Source organism: Leptinotarsa decemlineata, unplaced genomic scaffold, assembly GCF_025532065.1.
Source record: "Leptinotarsa decemlineata unplaced genomic scaffold, Ldec_3_MD MMD2_tig00000090_RagTag_RagTag, whole genome shotgun sequence".
NCBI lineage: Eukaryota > Metazoa > Arthropoda > Insecta > Coleoptera > Chrysomelidae > Leptinotarsa > Leptinotarsa decemlineata.
In genome coordinates this window covers 6095837-6118360 of record NW_027412541.1, presented here as the reverse complement: position 1 = coordinate 6118360, position 22524 = coordinate 6095837, and the positions used below count along the sequence as shown (strand labels likewise).

At 31.5% G+C, this 22524-nt stretch overlaps 1 protein-coding gene across 1 annotated transcript in view; it reads right to left on the bottom strand.

Moving 5' to 3' along the window:
• Positions 1-22524, bottom strand: part of LOC111505025 (sialin) — a 93844-nt gene that overhangs the window by 27005 nt on the left and 44315 nt on the right. Inside the window, exons 2-3 of the mRNA XM_023159776.2 lie at positions 9349-9434; positions 6287-6329 (exon numbers count right to left, since the gene is read on the bottom strand). Coding sequence (XP_023015544.2) covers positions 6287-6308 — 22 coding nt within the window. The 5' untranslated portion in view covers positions 6309-6329; positions 9349-9434. The remainder of the gene's footprint in view (positions 1-6286; positions 6330-9348; positions 9435-22524) is intronic.

The window sequence follows — 22524 nt, the reverse complement described above, 5'->3', positions numbered from 1 at the left end:
AAAAAATTCATTTATTTACGTTCACTTAGTCAACACTTTTTCAATTTGAACAATAAGGCTTAAATTTATTATTGAATGGAAGAGCCCAAAATGCGACCATTTTCTGCAACACATAATGTCAGTCTTTTTTTGAACGAACTCTCTACACGTTCCAGCTTATTCTCTGGGATTTCCCTGAAAGCTCTAGTGATTTTTCATTTCATGTCTTCTATAGATGTTGAAGGAGTTTGGTAGACAATCCATTTGATATACCCCCATGAAAAAAAAATCCATTTTGGTCAGGTAACGTGATCTGTGTGACCACACCACAGGCCCTTCCTACCTATCCATTTTTGATGGTTGAGGTATTCCCGTACCTCAGTTTTAAAATATGGTGGTGCACCGTCTTCTTGTAGCCATATTCTAAGTCTTGTTCCATATGGAACCCAGTCCAATAAATTCGAAAACTCATGCCGAAGACATCTTACATATTTTCTTCCAGTGAGATGCCCATCCAAAAAATAAGGACCGATAACTCTTTCCGAGAATTCCACCCCAAACATTCATTGACCAACGCTGTTCATTGTTCAGGCAACGAACAAAATGAGGGTTTTCCGTTGCATAATAATGCATGTTATGCTGATCCATAGTTCCTTTTTTTTATAAAAAGTCGCTACATAAGAAAACATAACAAAATCGAAAAAAAATCATTTTCCTGATTGATCTTTTTTCTAAGCCCCATCGGCAAAATTGAACACGGTTATTAAAATCTCTTCCTCGTAACTCAATTGCATGTGGTAAGGATGAAATTTGCTTCCTCGTATCATTCGAGACACATTGGTTTGAAAAAATCACAGTTACCTACTCAGGTCTCGGGTACTCACATGGGGATTTTCAACAAGATGAAGAGCAGTTGGAAACGTATTCATTTCATTTGTTACAGGGCAGACAGACACGTTCGAACTTCTTGTGATTGATATTACCAGTTTTTTCAAATCTTGTTTTTAAAGCCCGAAATGCCCTTCCATCTGGGTTTCTTCTTTCGGGGAACTTCTTTTTGTAAATCCTAGATGCAAGAAGGCAGTTTCCGTCACTTTCAGACCATTTATACCATATCTTCTAATATATAATTCGTAATGAAAATTATTCAATCTACACGCGAAAGACACTTCAACACATGCCGTTATTGACAAGTACCAAGATTCATTTTTTGATGTCAGTCATGGATAACTGGGTTTTTTAAGAAAAAAACAGTATAAATAGTCTTTAGGTTTTTTATGTATTCCTTACCGTTGAAACCGCAGATAACTATAACTAGATGGTATGCTAATGTACTAGTGATTAGTTTGAATAATCGAAAAACAATTTTGAGTAAGTGAACGTAAGAAAATCCTTTTTTTTTGTGGTTACAACAATTACAAAACTTGATATAATTTGTTGAATATCAGTTTTTCCTATAGTATACCTTTGATAAAAAATGTAGTGAACTGTTGAAATATTTCATACAAATAAAGAATGAAAATGAATGAAAGGTTTTACCGAGCACCCTATATATTGTTTCAGAAAGTTGAGATTCTCGAAATTATCATAGTGCTGTTGACTAACTATGTCTAAAAAAATCCACTTAATGGCTGTTGATATGCGGGTAGTGAATTAAAAAACATATTGTCTGCAAAATAGGTTTTTCTGGAATAACTTGGCAACGTCGCAATGGAAATTCAAAAACAAAAATTTCTCAGCGAGCTAAAAAATATGAAATCGAATGACATATACTGGGTGTACCATTTGAAAAAATATAACTTTGGTTGGTATGCAAGAAAATAATTTTGAAAGATAATATTCATCGATGTGACTGCAAAAAAATGAGCAGTTCGAAAAGTTGTTTCCTCTGATAGCAATGGACCGAAGGAATTTGTTGACTCACCATTTATATGGGTATCATTGATAGTACGAGTAATTGAGTTATTTTGGAGAAAATCCTTTTTTTTTTAAATTTTCCAACCAGTTAAACTTCTAGAGTATATCAGAAGTACATAAATGAAGTGAGATGAATAGTGATAACGATTATTTTCAATGAGGGTGGTAAATAGGGATTGATTTCACATGTATTTGTCGTTAAAAAGGGACCAATATTATGTTCGTCATAAATCCCTTAGTTTTGATGCTGGAGATTTTGTTCAAGCCTTCAAAAAAGATTCTATGAGTTTTCCTTAAAAAATGCATTGTTTTTTGGCTACTTCCCTTCATATGAATCAAACTTCAACAAGCCTTTTATCCGTTTGAATTGGGTCTACAGACACCGCAAATCCACCATTCTCAAGCTACATTTTTACTGGGAATGATTTGTTCGAAAGAATACTTTTTGGGTCATTCGCGAGAAATCGTCTGAAAATGTGGATTTATTGATTGAATTAAAATATGTAAAAAAGTGTTTATGTACTGGAAACGGAAAAATAATTCGGAAGGTCCTAGGTAGCAGTCATCACACCACTCTCCTCAGCAATCTACGGTATTAATCAGATGAAAAAATGATAAAATTGTTGAGCGTAGCGTAACCTGACTAAATTTGTAAATAAGGCGCCTAACAATTTTATTTTTTTATCTGATTAATACCGTAGGTTGCTGTGGTGTGATGACTGCTACCTAGGACTATCCGAATTATTTTTCAGTTTTCAGTACATTAGCTATATCATTGATTTTTTTTTCAATAAAACCGTTCAAAATATTTTTTTTATATATTTTATTTTTAAGTATTTAGTTTCTAATTTTTATCCATCCTAACGCCACACAGTCCTCGACACGATACAAAATCTTGACTTGGGTGGAAAATCCATGCTTGTATGCCGATTTTGAATTGACAAAGTTCTATGTATAGATTATATTAGATTTGCATCTTTTGAAACCCATATTGAGGTAGTTGTGAGGTAGATGTGAAATTTGTAGCTGCGACCATCTTGAATTTGGATCTGGTCAAAGAATACTACTATTCTACCCCAGTCATTTGATACCCACATTAAGGTAGTTGTGAAAAAAGATGTAATCCGCTATTTTGTAGCTGCGACCATTTCGAATTTACAATGATACAGAATTTTTTAAATTGTATTGTCATCAGAACCAAATATGTGTAACAAATATCAGATGAATTTGTCAACAGGAAGGGGGTCAGACTTCAATTGCTAAATTTGACCAAACAAACAAACAAATAGGGCAAGATAAATAAAACCGTTTGAAAATGAACACTTTCACTCGCGACTGAGTCGAAAAGTATCGACTCCTTATGAAACTGTAACAAAATTGGAATCTATCCATCCCTGGACGTATCTCATATCTATAGGGTAAAATAAACTGGCGGTACAGGGTCAACTTTGAAATAGAGGGCAAGTAGAACCCAAAAGTGTTCATGAACATAGATGCTATTTGACAAAATTATAGGAAAAAAATACATTACATTACAATAGTAATTGTAATCAAAAGCACAGAACCAATTGCAACCGAAAACAAGAATCTGACTAACTGTGCTAAAATGCATTTGATCAAACTAATAGAAATATTGAAGGTTGTATCTGCTGTGAGGACAACCAGAGCATTTTGTTCATTGTTTCATTGCCTTTGATAAACACGCAAAATAGCTTTGTCATAGATTATATTCATGTCTACTTGACAAGCGGTTTGGAACTATTTCTACCCATCATTTAATTAGTATTTTTACGTTTTTCCCCGTTCGTTGGCCAATAATTGACTACAACGAACAATAATCAAACTTAACTTTATTTCTTTTTTGATACAAAAAAACACTTTAACCAAAACTATTATTCGAATGTCTATCGCCTCATTAGATCGTTCCGCGTACCGCACTGTCATTTCCACTTGACTGCATCGATGGGTGAGTGGATGGCGCTTATATTTGACAATCAAAGGCGCCGGAACATTCCTCGGAATTTCATCGAAGCCGGTATCATTATTATCGCTACATATAGAACGGCAGCGAACATCGAACATTCGCGCGCTCTTAGCTACGTCACAACTGGTTTATGGCTCCCAGTGGCGGCCAGCGTTATTTTCTTTAGGACATGATTTACAATAGTACTTCGAATGAAGCCGGACAAAACTCTTATCGACCCAAATTTAAACTGTTGAGATGAATGTAATTATTGATTTGGTATTTTATAATACGTGGATTAATGGAAAATGACGTTCTCCAAATAAAATGAAAACATTTAAAAAAGTACATAACTTTCAAGTATAATCTTTTTTCAGATTTTCATTGATTTTTAGTAAAGTGAAACTAAGTACAGAATTTTTTATATTAATGATTGTGTAGCTAAAAGTACAAAAAGAAGTAAAAAAAGTAAAATTGTAAACAACAACAACCGAATGGATAAGAATTAGTATGGAGTACACACCAAAAGTTTTTATCATGAAATAATACATATTTTCTACTTATCGGATTTTAAGGATATGTCTATATTCATTTTGAGTAGTTTAATTTCGGTTTGCACTGGAATTAGCATTAACGAGAGATCTATATAGAGCTGAACATTCAGCTGAATGGTCGAGTGCATATGCGACAGTGCCGTAATCCAATTTTTATTAGTGAGGATCTGCAGAAAGTTGAGTTTTTTGTAGCATGTTGCTGTTAAATCTGTTATGTGGTCTTTTCAGTTTGATTTCTGAACGTACCTGTTGACTGATGTAACAAAGCTTTGGTTATTGAGAATTAGGCTGGGGACACTTCATTCGACTTTTTTAAAAAAAATATAACAAATTTTGTCTTCTTTTCAGAGAACAGAAAACCCGACTTGTCTCACCAGTTTTCTGAATGATAAAGGAAAAATTGAGCATTCGAAACTGAGAAGTATGAATCTTACTCTGCAGAAAATTTTTTGCCAAAAAAATTATCCTATCAAATTTGTCTATTTCTAGTCATGTGTGTCGAAATAACCAATGAAACCATCATTACACTGATAACTACCCATGGATAGTTTTCACGGGTAGTTATCACTTATGTCATGACATTGCTAAGCAACCAACACAATAAAGTTGTTTGACATTTCAATAATTCAATTTATTTCGAAAATGTCACTTCCTCGCTTTGGTGTTCAAAGCAGTAACCGAGGCAAATACAGCAAGATCAACGGAATATCATTATACGAATTGTTCTTTTAATAACTGTGTGTTCAATAAATAATTTTGTTCGAATTGCAAAAAATTTTCTCACCGAATATCCCTCGAACATTGATAAATAACTCATAATTTTATCACAACTTCCTCAAGCACGTTATTTTAGGTAACATCCCTCCGCCTTCGGCGTCGGGATGTTACCAAATAACGTGCTTTCGAAAACTGTGATAAAATTATTTCGTTAGTTATCAATGTCCTTGGGATATTATAGCTGAAAATCACGAAATCATCGCCATACAGGCAGACTTCCATAGGTTTGTTGATAATCAAGTTGCGACTTTCTGAAATGCATATCATCTTCTGGTTATGATTTCTTCAGAAGCTAGCATATCACTAAATCATCTGTGATAGGCCTGTATGCTCTTTTCAGAAGATTCATTCTTTTGTAAGAATTGATTCTGATTTTTATCCATACATTCGTCATGTGAGTTTTTTATATCTTGCTGCGCTCAAAAGTTGAGAGGAGTGAAAGAATGTTTACGTCCGCACTCTATGACTGTATTCTGGCTGTGTTGTGCTGATTTTCAGAAATGTTATTGGAGAAACTGATGCGATCGCTCTTCATGTTTTTGTAACACAAGGTCTTGGAGAATGGTTTGGAGATATATTCTAAAGCGATACTAGTTTTCATGCTCTTGTAATTTTTCTATTAATTCCAATTACATAGTAGTTCAAGAACTGGTTCACTGTTCCTTGACTTGATAGGTACAAAATGATGTTTTTGTGATGAATTTTGGTTCCCAATTTTTATCAGTTTTTTGAAATGGAAAGAGTCTACGACTGTGGCGACAGCTCGAATATTGGCAATTTTATTTGAATACATTTTGATGAAAATTTTACGTCATTGGTTGAAAATTTCACTTATCAAGTCATGAAAAATGGAAATCGGTTTGTGAATATTTTTTTGAAGTATTTTAGTTAACGATAGGTACTCATGAAATTTATTCATCACTTATGGAAACTATTATATAAAAATCATTTCAATAAACTTCTCAGGTAAAACTTTTGTATTGTGAACTAAAACACATCTGAGAATTGTCAGTCTACTATCCATGCCAAATATGAACCAAGCTCATCTGCATAATATATAGCTGAATTATGAAATAATAGGTACACTTGTACTTACTCTTAATATTGATGATTGCCATTGCTCTATACTTGGGATGAATCTGGAAAAGTATGTTATTTAAGAAGGTGTTGGGTAATATGAGTGACAAATTAAAAACAAAAATTTCATAACACTTCCTAACGTATTTCTAACATTTTATACACCTCAATACTTTCGCTAATGTTATGCACAACGAAAGCAGTAATTATAGATATCAAAATCTATCAGGTAACTCAAAACTGGAAACAGTAAGGTCCAAAGAAAAATCAGTTCAGTGTGGTATTGAGAATAATAAATCAATGAAAATATGTGAGTTACTTCTTCACTTGGTGCTTTCACAAGTAACGTATACAATACCATAATATTAGTACCTAGTACAATAATAAGTCATAATATTGATAGATCTTTGATTACATGGTGATATGAAAATTTTGAAATCGCTTCACGAAATATGTATCATAGCTTTTGTTTACGGAGTTTGCAAGAATATTAGTTCATAAATTGATGAATTCAGTTTTCAAAATGAACATACTAGAAATTTTCAATGTGTTATCATAAAAATAAGAGAATGAGAAGTAAGTTGGAGTTTTGTCCGAAAACTTCGAGAATGTACTCGAACAAATTGATTTGAATGAGTTTTAATATCCATTTATACTCTCCAAAACAATGAAATGTTTAAATTTATCAGAATTTATTTGTTGAAAAATATATCTACAAAATGAATTAAGTTTGAAACATTTCAACTAGTTCAAGAAATGAAAATTTCAATTTAATTATACTGCTCGCGATAATTTTTCAAATTCAAATACATTCTCGCCTCAAGTTTTTGAGTAGCAACGATTTCGTGAGATTTTTATATATATATATATATATATATATATATATATATATATATATATATATATATATATATATATATAATGTGAATTTGGCCCAAAGCAAAAGGCGAAGTTCAGTTTATAGGATGATATAAAATCAGCTGATAAACTGTTCTTTCACTTGACCTTAAATATATCGCTAGGTGTGTTGAACTCAACAATATAAAAGTATGAAAGAATGAAAGTTGAACAATTACAGCTATTTCTAATCTAATTTCCATTGTACGTATATCAAGATTGCATTGAAAACAAGTGTTTCTTATATATCTTCTTGAATCTTTGCAAACTGTAGGATTTGAACATGGTAGGGACCTGATTGTATATTGAACATATTTGATAAGTATAACTAATCTGAAGATTAGTAGTGAAAGGGTTCTTTTATATCGAATATTTAGATTATGTATGTCGGATAGATAGACGATTTTTCTGTGCAAATATGAGGTTTTGTTTGAAGGTGGTTGACAATGTTTCGTGATGCATTTCATTATTTCGGACTTCCTTTGTCTAATATGATATAAATTGATTTGAAATTCCTGATAGAATTTATAAAAATAAAAAGATTAGCTGAAAATTAATAACTATATCAAGCTGAAATTACAATGGAATAAAATACAAGCAACAATTAAAAATTAATAACAAACTGAAGAACTTCCTGAAGAAGAAATGGCAATGAGAAATATACCACTTGAACAATTGAAGGTAAAAAAGAAATAACAGATAGGCACATTCTTAATCCGTAATGAATCTAATTCTTTATTTGTATATGTATTATAAAAAAAGGCAGAATCACATAACACTTGCCAATTCAATAATATAATTATCACGATATCTGAAAAAGAACCGAAAAACTACAATCGTTCAAAATGTTTTACTTTTTTGGGATCGAAACTTTTCAATGAATCACCAACTGACTATAAAAAATTATTTCATTCTCATTTTCCAAGAAAAAAAAATAAGAGCTCGATTTTCAGTATATCTTTAAATGGAGCCCGAAACTTTGTATCCCCCACTAGGACATGTTATAGTTTGGAATGACTATATTGTAATGATTTTCGAAAATGTCAAATAACCATTCAAATGTTTACTCATTTGTATAATATCTTAATGTCAGTTTATGTTCGAATGTATAAGAAGTGTACGTGTGTATACGAGTACACATTGTGCTGGTACTGCTACTTACTATTCATCTAATATATAAAAATGGATGTTTGTAGGTTGGTAAGTGATAAACTTCTACATCGCTCAACCGATCGTGATGAAACTTGACATGTATAAGTAATTTTTCATAGAGAAGGTTTTTAGGCTATCAATTTTTCTGTAACTCGCCACTAGATGGCGCTGTGGAACGATATTTTTGAAAGCACTGTTCTATAATGCTGCGCACGCCTATGTTCGTTGATTCTGATTCTGTCAAAACATTGGAACAGCAGCGATACAGCAACATAGTACTAGTCATATATATAAAAATGGGTTGTTGGTTGGTTGGTGGGTTGGTAAGTGATAAACTTCTACATCGCTCAACCGATCGTGATGAAACTTGACATGTATGAGATTTTTTTCATAGAGAAGGTTTTTAGGCTATCAATCTTACTGTAACTCGCCACTAGATGGCGCTGTAGAAATTTTTTTTTGAAAGCACTGTTCTATAACGCTGGAACATTGGAACAGCAGTCATACAGCAACATAGTACTAATTAGTACTACAACTACTAAATTTTACGCAGGCGAAGTCGCGAGCAACAACTAGTATTATATATATTTTTGTTTCATGTAGGCCACATTTTAGCAAATCAATTTCATCTCCACATCACTTCATTCGAGAAAGTAAATATTATTTATAAAACTAAGATTCACTCCAAACGCGGATTCATTTCCGTGTTGGTTGTCTACGTTTATCTATCGAACGATAAATTATTAACGTCATATTTTTTCCATAAAATTGTATTTCTAATATATATATGTATTATACTATTGGTATTATTATTATCATTCAAGTAATTTGCTTAGCAAAATTTCGAAACTTGATTAAACTTGGTGCACTTCGGGTATAACCTTTAATAAAATAAGAAGATATTGTCCTCATAGCGAATAAATAATGCAAGATATCATTTGAAAAATGTCTGTAAAAATCTTCATTGTGTTTTATTTTAATACTCAAAAAATTTTCAATTGGTTCTATTTAATTTAAAATAACATAACTTACCTTGTAACTTGAATGTAAAAAGTGTTTTGATCGAAAATATTTCTTATATTCTTTTCTCTAGTAATGGTTTATCCCATTGTCGTAATCTGGAAAAAATAAATAAAATCCATTATAATAAATTCGATTGAAAGGAGTATATTTTTAGGAGAAATTCATTTTTGGAAAAGAAAGGTTCTGGGATTCTACTTCCCCATCTTCATACAAAAAAGTCCTTTCAAAAAAAGGACGAAAGCAATTGATTTCTGAATTAAATATATACAAATATACGAAGTTCATGTAAAGAAGTAACTTTCAGACACAACCTGAAAAAAATCTCTATCAAAACAACTTTTTTCAGTGTTTGATTATATGAAAGTAGTTGTTTCGAGAGGGTTTTTTCTTCCAGTTTGTGTTCGTCAGTTACTTTTCTGCATGAACTACACATCTATACTATCTATACTAATATTATAAGTGTGAAAGTTTGTAACGATGGCTAAATGTATGTAGGTATTTTTGTGGCTCCTTCACGCCTAAACGACTAACAGATTTAGATGAAAAGAGAACGTCTGGTATCAGACTCAAATAAGTTATGTACAAAATTACCCAGACCTTATTGTTGAATTCCTGTCTGTTCTTAATATAAAAGAAATACAATCGTGAAAAATATATAATTATTCAATGACATACATTGTCATTATTCAATAATAACTAACTAATTGTATTTGAAACTCTCTAGCGCTCATTAGTGAAGTGTATTCAGTAATTAGTACGATTATCATTGTTTAATTAATAATATATACTTTTTACACAGCTATTAAACACAAAGAGTAGATATCCTGAAAATTTTCATTTATTTGTGGAAACCATGCTAATAATCGTTGAAGATTTTGAAGTATTTTGAATACATCAGAATTTATTGACTCTATGATTTAGGATAACTGATAGTGATGATTTTTTGCCCTTAAATATTAATTATGATACATACAGTAGAAAAGTAACTAGTCTTATTAAAAATAAGAAAAATTTCAAACATTTGTTTATGAAAACCTTAAGAGTATAAAATAATGTTTGTTGAAGACCATGGTTTAGAAAAATAAGTTTATATTAATTCAACATGGTTTCAATATTCTGGGTAGCGTTTGGTCCCTTCTCTCTAGCCTTCAAATTTGCTTGCGTGGCATCATTCGTATAATTTTTTGCTTTATTATTCATTTAGTACATTTCTGAAACTGTTCCTTTGTACCAGTTTTCATTTCATATTTTTTTCGGTGCCCGAATTCCAGACATTAAGAGACAAAACACACGGAGCGGTTTCTGGCGAGTCGGCGCCGACTCGGCAGAGAAGCGGCTCAAAACACATGAGGCGTCACCGCAGCTTACGACCGACACGTTTTTATCGAGACATCTTTCGCAGTTGTCTAGTTGTGTCTGAGTGGTTCGCATCGTTGGCATAAAGTATGAATTCTTCTGACAGTGATGATGATTTGCTTTTTTTAATAACTGCAGGCTTAATATATAACAAAGTTAAGAAAAAAAAGAAACACAAATATTGGATACATCCCATAATAAATGAGAGGAAAAATAGAGGATTTTTTTACACACTGTATGACGAACTTAACGGAGATCCAGATAAATTATTTAATTTTACCAGAATGTCAAGAGGAACATTCCAAGAATTGTTGTCAATAATTAAAGATTCATGTTCAAAAAGAAATACTACCATGAGGGAAAGCATACCAGTAGAAGAAAAGCTTCTTATAACTTCAAGGTAAGATAAATAAATAAAATCTAAAAAAATATTTTCATTCTTAAAAAAGTATTATATTATCATGTTTTTTAGCAAAATAGCATTTGAAATAATTGGGTTATATCCGTATCTTGGGAATACGAGCTTCCAGGCGACATCAAAGGGGATTCAGTACTCTGCCGCTGAATCCCAGAAGGCCCAGCTTGGGGCTCTTGTTGTGAAGGACTTTGGTTGAAGTCTAGAAGTCCGGAAGGTCCAGCATGTGGATTTAAATATTGCCATTGATGTAGTATTCCAGATTGGTGGCTTGGAGCCTGGGTGCGAATTTGGTTATACGGTAATTGTGGTGAGTATACAGAGGGGGCTGGTGACTGTATGGGATTATATTTATTTATGCTTTGCATAATGTCCATTCTCGCAGCAAATTTAAAGTGTGGGGGAATGGATTTCATAAAAGGCACTAATGATAACAAAAATAATCTATCGTCGTCTTCTTCAGAATTTACTGTTTGTGCTTTTTGTTTTTGACGAATACTATGATTATCAAGGGCCTCCACAAGTTTTTTTTCCAATGTGTTTCCTTTTCTTTTTTTGGCGACATGAACAGTAGGAGAGTTATCATGTATTGTAGCAGGACTTTCTGACGCAGATTCACCCTGACTGTTTGGTGATAGAGGAGCCCCATCATCCATAGATGTATCTGTGGGGCGACGTTGGATTACATCTGACAAAGAGCCCAATTGGTTGGCGTACATATAGGAACTTTCGACTTTTCGTCCTTGTCCTGACTTTCCTTTATTTTCTTTAAGTTCTCTGGCGTACCCTTATGTTTTTCCATTTTTTTTTAAGCAAAATGCCTGAAAAAAAAAGCTTTATTTAATAAGTACCCTTTTATTTCAGGTACCTAGCTACTGGCAATTCATTTGTCGATTTGCACTATGCTTTTAGAATTGGAAAATCCACAGCAAGTTTAGTCACCCAAGAATTTTGTTATGGACACATGCTAGACATATAACTTTTCCGTACTACTATTTATTCGTTATCTCCCAAACAAATAAACATTTTTTATTCAAACTTTGTACACTTAGTCATAATATAATCCAGACAGAAGCCCATAACTACGCCATTGCTTTTCCAAGGAAAATTTTTGGAACATCAAAAAATTGGTCTTTTATTATGACTGAAGGATACAAAATTTAAATAAAAAATCTGTACTTATTTGGGAGATAATAAATAAATATTGATATTTTTTTAAAAGTTTAACACCCTGTATCTTGAAAACGAAGCGTTTAGAGAAAAATGTTAAAGAAAATACTTTTATTATTTTGATATGTTCTATCGTTTACTGAAGTTATGAACGAACAAACTGAAACACCCTGTATAATTAAATACTGATGATGATAAATAAATTTAGTTTTCATGTAATTACCCATTTGTCTTTTCTCCTCCACTGCAGCACCCTCATCAACAAAGGCATTGGTTACCTCTTCCCAAGAACTTTTCTTTTTTATTTTGTTGGAATAATCCTCTGAACGCATATCCCAAATCGCTGGTCTAATATGAATCTCATTGATTAATTTCTCAACGTCCAAAGTTTCCATACTGGTCTGACAACGCCGAGTTACTTGTTAATAACAAAAACCGCCACAAAACCGCTTACGTGTGTTTAGTCCCATAAGCAAACATGTACTGATGTGCCGACTACAGTCGTAAACCCGCGCGCGGTGCATGATGGCCAGCAGGATACGCGCTGCCACAGCCATCACGAACCGCGCGTTGACGCACCGTCTGTTTCATTCAATAGAACTGCCATAAAGGATGCACCGCTTCGGCAGCCGAGTCGGCTGCCGACTCGGCAGAAACCGCTCCGTGTGTTTTAGTACTAATGAGAGCGTGGTATTTTCCTCGTTCCCAACCCTTCCGCCTGATCACCCGATAGGAATTTTTATTTTTTTACGATGGTGGATGATAAATGGAGCATTTTGGTATCTCAGTCTGGTCTGATAAAAAGTATTGATTTCTGTTTGGATTGCATATTGAATATGCTTAAACGATTTATTCTTCCAATTTTGGAGGATAGCCTCAATTTTTTTATGTACTCAATATATGGGATTTTATTTTAATGTCTTCACTCATCATCTACGTTTTTTCCCTACCCCTTTGAGTTTCTACTACTAGGGTATTTGAGTAAAATTTAATTGTCATATTTCAAATAGTTTACATAGGCATGCCTAAAGAAGCTACTGTATATTGAAACACGTGTTGCGGTTTCATAAACTATTCAATGAAAATCTCCATTAGTCTTGATTGTTAGTTTTCCGATTTTTCTGTTTTCTCCTCCAGTCATCCAGCTCACCGCGGGTCCCTTCAGTTTTTTCAGGTATTTGTATAAGGTTGAAGATATGCTAGGTAATTTTTTGACGCCCTTATATATATTTCCTAGGTATTCCATATCTCCAGGAATATTGGAATTGTCAGATATTGGAGTTGGAAAATGAAATACAGAATAATAAATAATAGTCAGGTCAAATTAGACCAAAAAATAAGAGTAAAACTACCTAAATTATCACCAAGCTGAAAATCAGTAAGAATGTTTAAAATATGATTGAAAATAAAATTTGAAAGTTCCCCATCTTTCCCTGCATGGAAAACATTTTATTCAAGATCAAATGTCAAAAAATGAGTTTTTCGCGATTTTCAGCTAAACGGTAGGTTCTATCATAAAAGTACTTGAAACAAAAATTGTAGATCATAAAATATCTACAAAAAATGTTTTTGAGATATAACGATTCAAAAAGTTGTAAAAGTTGTAATCGTCATAATATGCATGAGTACGCCACGTATATACATCTCTGTAGTTATAATATATGTTAAAATATTTTTCTATCAGTCATTGTAACTTACACTTATAATATAAAATATACATAAGTTATAACTATAAGAATATCACGTAAAATGAAACCCAGTTTCTTAATGTACCGCTGAAAATATATTGGTACAACATGCTAATAATGATGCTGATGTATAGATAATTAATTGAAACAGCAATAGAGCAATTCAATTTAACAAATACAACTATTGTTGTTGGTGAAGATGTATGCTTACTCATATTACTCACTGCTCGAACTCCAACTGAAAAAACTATTTTCTTCTTGAAACCAGGAAAAGCTCAACATATATTCATCAAAAAGTTTATCTACTTTTGCAGTGTCAAAATCATGTACTATTTTTACACGCAATAACTGGCTGTGATACGACATCTGCATTTTACAGGAGGGGGTAAAATAACAGTTTTCAAAATGTTTTATAAACAAAATTTAGTTCAATGATCTGAAGTTTTTTAAAATAGTAATTCAAATCGACAAGAAATTATCACTAACGGCATTCGCTTTCTTCTTTCAATGTACGGAGCTCCTAAAAAAAAACTACCTGTTTAGGTAAGTATAGATATGCATGTTTCGTTAAAAATACTAAAAGTAAAAAACGAGTACAATTACCTCGTCTTCCTCCAACCTCAATTGCTGCTCATCAATAGCTTTTTCGGGTTTATTACCAAGTTCAAATGTGGCTTGGTTAATAATAATAATAAACAGCTTTATTTCAGAGTAGATTACAAACTTTTATTGCAAAAGGTCGGTAACATATAATAAAATGGCGTCAAACAAGAAGGTACAGATTTTTTGTTATAAATATTTTAAAATGAATGTTCCAGTGAGATGTGCATTCAAATCATAGGGCTCTAAGTCTATGAGAAGTTTTTTTAGTTCTCTTTTGAAAACTCCAATTTTCTTAGTTAGTTTTAATCTGTTAGGAAGATGGTTGAAAAGCTTGATTGACATATAGTGGGCGCTTTTTTCAGTTACTGTTAGGTATATTTTCAGTGAAGAGGTGTGAATTTTTATAAATAAACATTAGGCATTCATAGATATACATCGCGTAGATTGTCATTATATTGGTGGATTTGAATACTGTTCTGCAAGTTTGGTTATAATTTAAGTTGTTGATTCCTCTTATCATTCTTTTTTGAACTATGAAGATTTTTTCGATATTTCGATTGCTACCCCAAAAAATAATTCTGTATCGAGCAACCGATTCGAAGTTAGCCGTGTATATTGTTTTTATAGCCTCGTTGTGCAGATATTTTGATGTAACTCTAATTTCGTACGATATTCCACTTAGTTTGTTTGCGAGGTTATCAATATGAGAAGTCCAATTCATGTTCTCGTCTATGTGGATTCCAAAAAATTTGGTGTTGTGGGACAGTTCAAAAGAAGAGTTTTGAAGGTCCACCCTAACTGGATAATCAATGTTGTCTTGGTTTGTTCTAAACAAAATTATATGTGTCTTCGATTCATTTAGTACAAGTTGATTTTTATTGAACCAGTCCTTAGTTTTGTTGAATAGATCTGTACTATTTAACATCATCTCTGGGAAGGTTTCACCACCTGATAACAGACTTGTGTCATCTACGAAAATAGTTTCGAACTGACGTTGGTTTAGGTTTAAATTACATAAGTCGTTCAAATAAATGACGAACAAAAGAGGGCCGGAAATGCTCCCCTGCGGAATTTCCACGTCTATGGGAAGGGTTTCGGATTTATAGACTATTCCATTTCGTTTTATTTCTACAGATTGAAGGCGATCTGATAGGTAGGATTCAACTCACTTTAGCGCTGAACCTTTTATTCCATATCTTCCTAATTTTATTAACATTAGTTGATGATTCAAGCAGTCAAATGCGTTGGATAAATCCAAAAACATCCCGCGAGCTATCAATTTTTCTTCCATCATGTTCGTTATATTTTGTGTGAATTGATGTATGGCCGATTGTGTTGATCTACCCTGTAAGTATCCATGTTGAAGCCTACTAAATAAGTTACATTGATTCATAAACTCTGCATATTGGTCGGTAATTTTCTAGGCTCTCTGGATCACCTTTTTCAAAGATTGGCTTCATAATGGAGGTTTTTAATCCTGTTGGGAATATGCCATACTTCAGTGAATTATTGATGATATATGCTATGATGTCGTTAATGTCAATTAAACTTTTTTTCATAATACCAGCAGGAATTTCATCTTCTCCACTGGAATGTTAATTTATTAGTTTTCTAGATAGTTATATTATTTCTTCTGGGGTTATGGGTCTCACGAACATCGGCTGCATATTTACAGGGATATCACAGTGAAATGGAATATTTGAGGAATTTGCCATATCTACCAAATATTTATTGTAATTATTACCTATTGCGTTTGGGTCACCTTTTATGCAACACTCTTCATTTCGAACTCTTTCCGTTATTTCAGAGCAAATGCTCCACATGCATTTTGATTTATTATCAGAATGGGTAAGAATTTTTCGAGTCTGTGTCCTTCTTGGCGTTAATTAATAAATTGTTGTAGTCGTTTCTCACCTTATTGTACATATGTTTGTAAGTATGTTGTGTCAACACCAAAAGGGTGTCTAACCTGCTCTTACAGTCCATTATAATTTTACTGTTTGAATGTTTTTTTCTGCTATTTCTTTTTATTTGCCTTAGAGGGAAACTTTCATTGAATATTAATCTAAAGATGTTTAGGAAGAGATCCCATTGTTCATTTATGCTTTCTTTATGAATACTATATATATATATATATATATATATATATATATATATATATATATATACATGTCCAATCATGGACTTTCATGCCATTAATGAATTTCTCAGTATTAGTTTCGTTAAAGAATCTGCGTGATTGATATTGGCTTTTATTCTGAGGGTCTATATAGAAACTGATTATTAGGGCAGTATGGTCCGATACATGGTTTTCGACTACTTTAGTTTCATATTTTCCATGGTAATTAGTGAAAATATTATCGACACAGTTCTTTTTTTGGGTGTGATTCTAGTATATTCATTGATCGTTGGTCAAAAGTCGAAGGATTTGGTTATATTTATCAGATCCCTTCCTATTTTATTTTTATCTTAAAGCTCTATGTTAAAATCTCCTGCTATAAATGCAATTTTATTTTGACTATCTAAAACAATCAACAATCGTTCAAATCGATCCCAGAAAATATCCTTAGAAGCTTCACTTGGTCTATATAATGACACAACTATGATATGAGTTTCATCAATATTTACTATTGCCGAACATTCGAATTATCTTATTACCGAAAGATCTACTAACATACTCGCTGGTTTAAATTGGGTGTACTTTCTACAATAAATCGCCGATCCGCCATGTTCGTTTAGTTCTCGACAGACATATGATGTTAATTTGAAATCGTCTAATCCTAGGTATTTCAATTGTTGTTCCGTTTTCCAATGTTCAATTGCACAGAAAAAATGGCATGTCTTATTGTTTTTTAAAAATGTGTCTATTTTATCTACACTATTTCCTAGAGATTGTATGTTTTCATGTATAACACTTATTTTCATGGGTTGTTTATTTGATAAGTCATATTTATTTACATAAAATTTGATGGGGAGTCTTGCTGATTATAAGAGTTGTACTTGGCGAAATCAAAACGTCTGAAGCCAACCCCTCTGGGCCAGAAGCTTCGGACAATATATTTGATCCTTGTTGGACAACTTTACGCCGTTATCAGCTAGACCCTACTGACTGGGGTTGGAAGTTTGTCAACAATTCATTAGAACCAGTCCAAACTTTACTTCCACCTACGCCGGAAAAACTGCTGAATCCAATTTGCAACTACAAATAGGGGTGCACTGCTAAATGTGGTTGCAAAAAAGCCAGACTGTTTTGTTTTCTGGCATGTGCAAATTGTCAAGGCCGGTCGTGCTCTAATATTGAATCACCAACAGTGGAGGATGCGATTAACGCAGTTTACATGTACTCAGGATGAAAATGAAAAAGGATAAGAAGAACAAGAAGAAGAAGAAGACGAACAAGAACAAGACGAACAAGAACAAGAATATCAAGAAGAAGAATAAGAAGAATTTGAAAGTTACGGCACGGCCGATTAAATTTCACTACTTTTTTAACTTAACCTTTTATCTTTTCAATTTCTGCTAATATACATTATTTTGCAAAAGTTTCAAATTAAATAGGATCACAGCTGACCCGTGAAATAGGCCTACTGGGGAAATCATGTTAAAAAACGCGCTAAGTACACTACCTCATAGGTGGCGTGGAAACGTGTGCATATTATGACGATTACAATTTTTACAACTTTTTGAATCATTGTATCTCAAAAACGGTGGTTCGTAGAAAACAAAGTAATTTTTTTGTAGATAATTTTATGATCTATAATTTTTGTCTGAAGTTATTTTATAATAAAACTCACAGTTTTGTTGAAAATCGCGAAAAACTAATTTTTTTGACCTTTGACCTTGAAAAAAATTTTTTTCATATAGGTGAGAGATGGGGAACTTTCAAATTTTATTTTTAGTCATATTTCAAATAATCTTACTAATTTTCAGCTTGGTGGGAATTTAGGTAGCTTCGAATGTCTAAATTGACCGGACTAATAAAGTGCTATCGAGTTTGATAAAATTGACCAAAAATCGTAACATGGGATTCCTTTTGAGTGAATTTCATAATGAAAGCAATTCTTCATCAAAAGATTGGATTGTTCGGAGCAGTAGTCTAATCGTTTCGTTGTCAAGACTTTGTTCACTAATATTGTTTACACAATTCACGACGCATGTGTAATTTGTTGTTGCTCAAACTGAGTTGAATAGGTACTGGTTGTTGCTGTGAAAGCTGCAAAGAGATAGAAAGCAATTTATTTTTATCGGGAATAAGCATTTGCAACATCTGACGGTTAATTTCAAAGATTTTCATAAAAGTGAGATGTAATAACTAACCGTCAATTGCTAACCTTGATGCTAAAACAAATATTAATCTTCAGAATCTTAAATAAATCTAAGATTCTTTTAAAAAACCTGTTAAAATGAGTTTTTCAGTTACCCACCTGTCGCCCCCCCACGAACGACAACTCTCAAAATTCGAAATTTGTGCGAGCTAAGGGCTAACGAGGTCTTAACTTTTAAAGTGTGATTCCTAACACGGGTTGGACGATAGGGAGTGAAAATCGATCGTCCGACCTTGCGGTTTGAACCACCGGTTCACACAGCGATTGACTGAGTGAGTGAAGCAAATTACCCACGTCAACCCACCAGGCTATGGTTCTTCATATAATAACTTTAGTCCACTCTGTTGATAATTTTCAAGACTCTGGTAATCGATCATGTACTCAGGCATTTTTTCAGTATTTTTGTATTGAATAGTGTTTCAATTGGTGATTATACAAGAATGTTCGTTTAAAGTAACAATGAGAGAAGGAAATATCACATATCACAATTGAAATCGAAGGCAAATCTTGAATGTGGCGAGATAATAGCAATGAACAAACCGCATTCTTCCCAATTATATGCTGATTCAAGGTGAGAGTAACATTCAGGAGGTTGAAATGAAATTATACTTCGACCGGAAAATCTTACTCTTCTTTTTGGAATCGGCTTCCGTGTTGCAGGATTCGGTCGTATATTTTTTGTGATAAACAGATTAACTGCCGATATAAGGTCATGTTAACAATGCAAGTTATTCAAAGGGTACAGGCATACTTTCAGCAATGCCAACTCATATATTTTCGAATATATAATGAAACTTCTCTGTTTTGTTGTTGATATCATTGTAATGTTTGTTTTCTATATATATAATGTTGTTTGCTTTCTTTATGTGAATACTGTTGGCACATATATGTGTTATAGTAGGAAAGTCTATAACTATTTAAGAAAATATAATTCTTAGTGAATAAAATTGAGTAATCACTTGAAACCTGAAGTTATGAAAGAGTTTGCCATCCTTTAAAACAAGAGAAATAGTCAAATATACTACAACTATTTGTATTGGCGACATCAATATTCATATTCTCTAAAATACGATCAGGATATTTGAATTTTACATGAATATTTGAATTTTACATGAACTAAATTGAATCCTAATGAAGGAAAGAGAATTGAAACTTTCTATGTTTTCACCACTTTTATTTGTAAGTAACGATTCTGCAGTTTCGTCCTATAAGAACAGTTTCAAACTTATATATTAAACTCTCCTTTTAGAACGAAACTGCAGTAACGTTAGTTATAAGTAAATAAAAGTGGTAAAAAACATAGAAACTTTCAATTCTCTTTTTTCCCTTATTAGTCTAGTTCACATGTACTTTTTTTTGTAACATTTTTCACCCCTGTCCAAAAATTACGACCAAGGTGTCATTCGATTCGTATTTTTGTCTAGAGAGGTCCGAAAACGCGCCGATGAAAATTACAGAGCCCTGAAAATAAGGACAAACGCGGGTAGTCTGGCTTCCGCGCGCCTTTCGTCACTCTGACATAAAAAAAAATATTGAAACATATTAAATGTAAATATTAAGGAATGAAAAAATTCATGTAATGTTGGGATACATCAATAAACAATAATCCGCAGTAAAAAAAATTTTATCCCAATTCTAACGTTAATTATAAATTTGTTAATTAATAACTTTTTCTGAATTGAAAGTAAATAAAAAAATCCCTATAATTATTAAATTAAAACCCTGGCATTTTTTCCTTAGGTGAAGTTATCCTTAATAGGCAAAAAAATAGATTACCTTTGCCAAAATAAAAAAAATGTCATTTTTTTTTATTGACAATTGAAAATTATAATATTATAAAAAATACATTACAACATTTTTTTTTCAAATTTTCTGTTTCAGTGTCTCATGGATAAAAAGTGATTATTAATATTTTTTAAATTTTTTTTTACAGCCATTGTTAATGAATTTCTTATAAACAAATACATTGTTTACAAGCAATTCGAAAATTAATTTTTTTGCATTATGTCAATTGAAAAAAATCATGATTTTTAGAAAAAAAATGGTTTAAAAAAATTTCTTTGTTGCTAAAAATGCGTTTGTTGATTAACAATCGGTTTTTGCAACTAAATAATAATTTATATAATTTAAATCATAAATTCTATTGTTCTCTAAGGTTTTGAAAAAACTTTTTTTTATTATTTTTTCAATTGTTTATTTAATTTTTTTTTGTTATAAACAATTTTTATTTTTTCAATACTTTGTTCTATAATAAAACTGACTATGTGTTTTTTTTTCAATTTATTCTGTTTTTTATAAAACTTTTGATATTGTGGTATCTTGATACTTGTATTCGCTCCTTCATAATTATAATAACTTTCAAACTATTATGTTATGTTAAATATGATAAATATGCTTCAAGTCTTTTTTGTTCATTATACATTTATTAACAATTTAAGCCTTTTACTAAAGTTGTAGTCCTATTATTCATTTAATTATTGATCGTTATTTATTAAAAAAAGAAAAATTTTCAAGTCTTTTCAACATAAACTTCGTGTCACGTAACAATAAATCATAAGGATTTTATTACTTGCACTTTTAGTAGTTGTAGTATCATTAACATTCACTTATTGTCATATTTGTATAGAGTTTAAGAAAATTAAATGAAGCAATCAGTCATTCTGTTAATTTAATTTAAATGAGTTTACACATTAACCTTCTTTAAATTTCATCATAACTGCAATAGTTTGAAAGTTATTATGATTATAAAACCGAAGGAGCGAATGAAAAAAACAAGTATTGAAGTATCACAATATTAAAAGTTTTATAAAAAATAGAATGAATTAAAAAAAACACATAATTACTTTTATTATAGAACAGAGTATTGAAAAAATAAAAATTAAAAAAAAATCGTTTTTAACAAATTTTTTTTTAATACACAATTAAAAAAAGAATAAAAAAAAGTTTTTTCAAAACCTTAAAGAACAATAGAATTTATGATTTAAAAAAACGGTTCCTTAATTTTAATATTTAGTTGCAAAAAACGATTGTTAATTAACAAACGCATTTTTTAGCAACAAAGAAATTTTTTTAAGAAACCATTTTTTTTCTAAAAATCATGATTTTTTTTTCAATTAACATAATGCAAAAAAATTTCGAATTGCTTATAAACAATGAATTTGTTTATAATAACTTTATTAACAATAGCTGTAAAAAATTAAAAAATATATTAATTAGTTTTTAGCCATGAGACATTGAAACATTAAAAATTGAAAAAAAAAATTGTAATGTATTTTTTATAAAATAATAATTTTCAATTGTTAATAAAAAAATAGAAAATAACAATTTTTTTTTCATTTTGGCAACGGTAATCTATTTTTTTGCCTATTAAAGATAACTTCACCAAAGGAAAAAAATGCCAGGGTTTTAGTTTAATAATTATAGGGATTTTTTTATCAACTTTCAATTCAGAAAAAGTTATTAATTAACAAATTTATAATTAACGTTAAATTGGGATAAAAATTTTTTTTACTGCGGATTATTGTTCATGGATGTATCCCAACATTACATGAATTTTTTCATTCCTTAATATTTACATTTAATATGTTTAAATATTTTTTTTTTGTTTTTATGTCAGAGTGACGAAAGG